Source organism: Cryptomeria japonica, chromosome 11 (assembly GCF_030272615.1).
Source record: "Cryptomeria japonica chromosome 11, Sugi_1.0, whole genome shotgun sequence".
Lineage (NCBI taxonomy): Eukaryota > Viridiplantae > Streptophyta > Pinopsida > Cupressales > Cupressaceae > Cryptomeria > Cryptomeria japonica.
The window spans coordinates 546,718,694-546,721,282 of record NC_081415.1 but is presented as its reverse complement, the minus strand read 5'-3'; the positions used below and the strand labels follow the sequence as shown (position 1 = coordinate 546,721,282).

At 38.1% G+C, this 2,589-nt stretch overlaps 1 protein-coding gene across 1 annotated transcript; it reads left to right on the top strand.

Moving 5' to 3' along the window:
- The first annotated feature begins 1,781 nt into the window (after positions 1–1,781).
- Positions 1,782–2,363, top strand: LOC131051512 (uncharacterized). The gene has a single exon (XM_057986076.1). The coding sequence runs from the start codon at positions 1,782–1,784 to the stop codon at positions 2,361–2,363; it is 582 nt and encodes a 193-aa protein (XP_057842059.1).
- Positions 2,364–2,589: the final 226 nt, after the last annotated feature.

The window sequence follows — 2,589 nt, the reverse complement described above, 5'->3', positions numbered from 1 at the left end:
TAGCCATTGAAGGAACTTAGTGCATATATAGTGGAGACCCATTTTAAGTACTACGTCCCTAGGTCAATAACTAAATAAGCACTAGCCATGAAAATAGTAACTTTACCAGATGAATGTCCAAACTTAGGGTTGAGACTTCAATTAGAGTTATTATTATTATTTTTGGAGTAGACAGACCCCTTTAGACCATTAATAATGTTTAGGGAATCACATTTGAGCCAAACCCTTCTCATGCCCATCTTATTAGCTAACTTGACCCCAACATAGGCTGCAAAAGCCTCAGTAAATTGTGTTGGTAAAGTTATGGGTGTGGATACTTTAGAGGCTTCTAGTCTATCTACTTGTAGAATGTTATTGAGCCTTATGTAGTTGCTTCTCCTCTTGAGGTTGGCCCTTTTCCTTCACCTAGGGATCATGATTCTCTTTGTTTGAAGGAGATTGAAGTGGAAATTCATGATACTTTTTTTGATGAGTCTTCAGAGTATTTGGGGAGATCACTTCTTTAGACATTTTGTGAAAATATTCTAAATATTGGTACTATAATAAGATGGGTCTCTTATGTTTGAGAATTGAAAGATTAAGGTAACTGCAATGTTTCATATTTTTCCCTTCTTTTTCTTTTCTAATAATAATGGTTTTTTGGGATGGACTCTACCTTGATAAAATGGTCCCCTAGTTTTAAAGCATGTGAATGAGTTCAAGTTCCTATTTTGGGATTGACTACTAGGTATACCTATAGAGTTTTAGAGTGAAAGTATCCTTATGCCCGTTGCCAACTCCTTTGGGAAATTATGTGTTGTTGACCCTATCACTAAATTCATGAAGCATCTATTATATGTGAGAATTTTTGTTTTAATGGAAAAAATAAGGTGCTCACTTCTAAGCTCACCTTTTCTTTTAAGTATGGAAAATGGGAGAAATTTGTTGAATTTTAAATTTCATTGATTAATTATAACTTATGTGGTCAAGTGGGTCATCGTACTTTAAAGATAAATAAGAATACCTAATTCATTAGGAGGAAAAAGTAACAAATACCTTCCACTATGTAATTTGATATTTCCCTAGTAGAGGTGAGAAATTAGTGGATAATAGGAGAAAATATCCTTCAGATACTAACACTAACAAGATGCATAAGGAATGGTGCAGGAGAACGGGAAGGAAAAGAGAAATTTTGAATCTTCGAGTAATGGTGTAGGCTATGAAGGTGCAGGCTTTGAGGAGTCACATGATGACATGGTGCAGGGGTCGAGTGATGAGAAAGAAAAAGGAGGAGTCAAAAGTGATAGACCTAGATAAAAATATTCAGGTGGACCCAAGGGGTAGGGGTGACTCGAATGATGGCAATCTTCATAGAGGGAATGAGAAGATTAGGCCCTCTCAGGTGTCCCCCTTTCCCAAAGATTGCAAAGTGCCTATTAGAATCACTCAAGGACACAATGATGATAAAAGAATCCAAAATGAGGTGGGGGCCGTTGGAGGTGAACGTACCAAACCATAATTATGGTCGTCTCTGTTTGGAGTGAAACCTAATGGTAAATCTATGTTACCTCTAGTCAATATCGTCTTTGATCCAGCGAAGGGTAAGTTTGTTATTTTTTGTCCTTGATTTGGTAAGAGATCACAATATTTATCTCATGGAAAGAATGTTGGTTGGAAAATTTATGGGTCCTAGGCCAAACATTGATGTTGTTAGGGACTTTGTCAAAAGGAAGTGGAGAACCAATGGCTAGGTTCTTGTTTTGGCACTCTCTAAGGATTACTTTGCTTTTGAGTTTTCCTGTATGGAGGATATTATGGTTGTGAGGAGTGGTGGTCCCTGGGTTATTGGCAAGTCCTCCTTGTCTCTTAAGAAATGGACCACAAACTTGGACCTCTTGGATTCCATTTTTGAAAATGTCCTAGTTTGGGCCAGGCTTCTGAGCCTTCCAATGGAATATTGGAATGAAGATGTTTTTAGAGGCTTGGCTAACTCATTTGGAGAGCTCTTGTCAATAGATCCAATGGCGATGGCTAGGAAAAGGTTTTTGTTTGCTAGAATCTATGTGGGTATCTCCCAGAACGCCGACTTACCATCCTCTATTGAAATACAATTGAAGTTGGGCTCTTGGACTCAAGCTATTGAATTTGAATCTATCCCTTTTGCATGTTTTAATTGTAGAAGAGGAGGGCATTGGGAAAAGAGATATCCGCTAAATGCTAGCAAGGAGAAAGAGAAATCCCATTGCAAACCTAAGAAAACTTGTAAAATAAAGCCCGGTGGGGATGGTATTGAGATAAAAGATATCCAAAATGGAGAAAAAGATAGAAAGAGAAAAGAGGACTCTTTGATTCCCCCTAAAAAGAAGGATGTCTTAGGTATTTAGAATGATTTGGGAATCCAGGAGCCAACATCCAAAATCCCATAAACCGTTTCCAATGAAAGGGAAGATGGTGAGATTGTCTTGGAGACATCCCAAGTTAGGGTTCCATTGTACTGATCAAGGATGTTAACTTGAAAGTGGAAATTGGGGTTCCTTTGGTGCCTCTAGTCACTAAAGGTAATAACCTATCTAGCCAAGATTCAACAAAGAGTCCCGACCCAGAGGATTC

Excerpts from the sequence above, each read along its gene's own strand:
- LOC131051512 (XM_057986076.1), top strand. The coding sequence starts at position 1,782 with ATGGAGGATATTATGGTTGTGAGGAGTGGTGGTCCCTGGGTTATTGGC.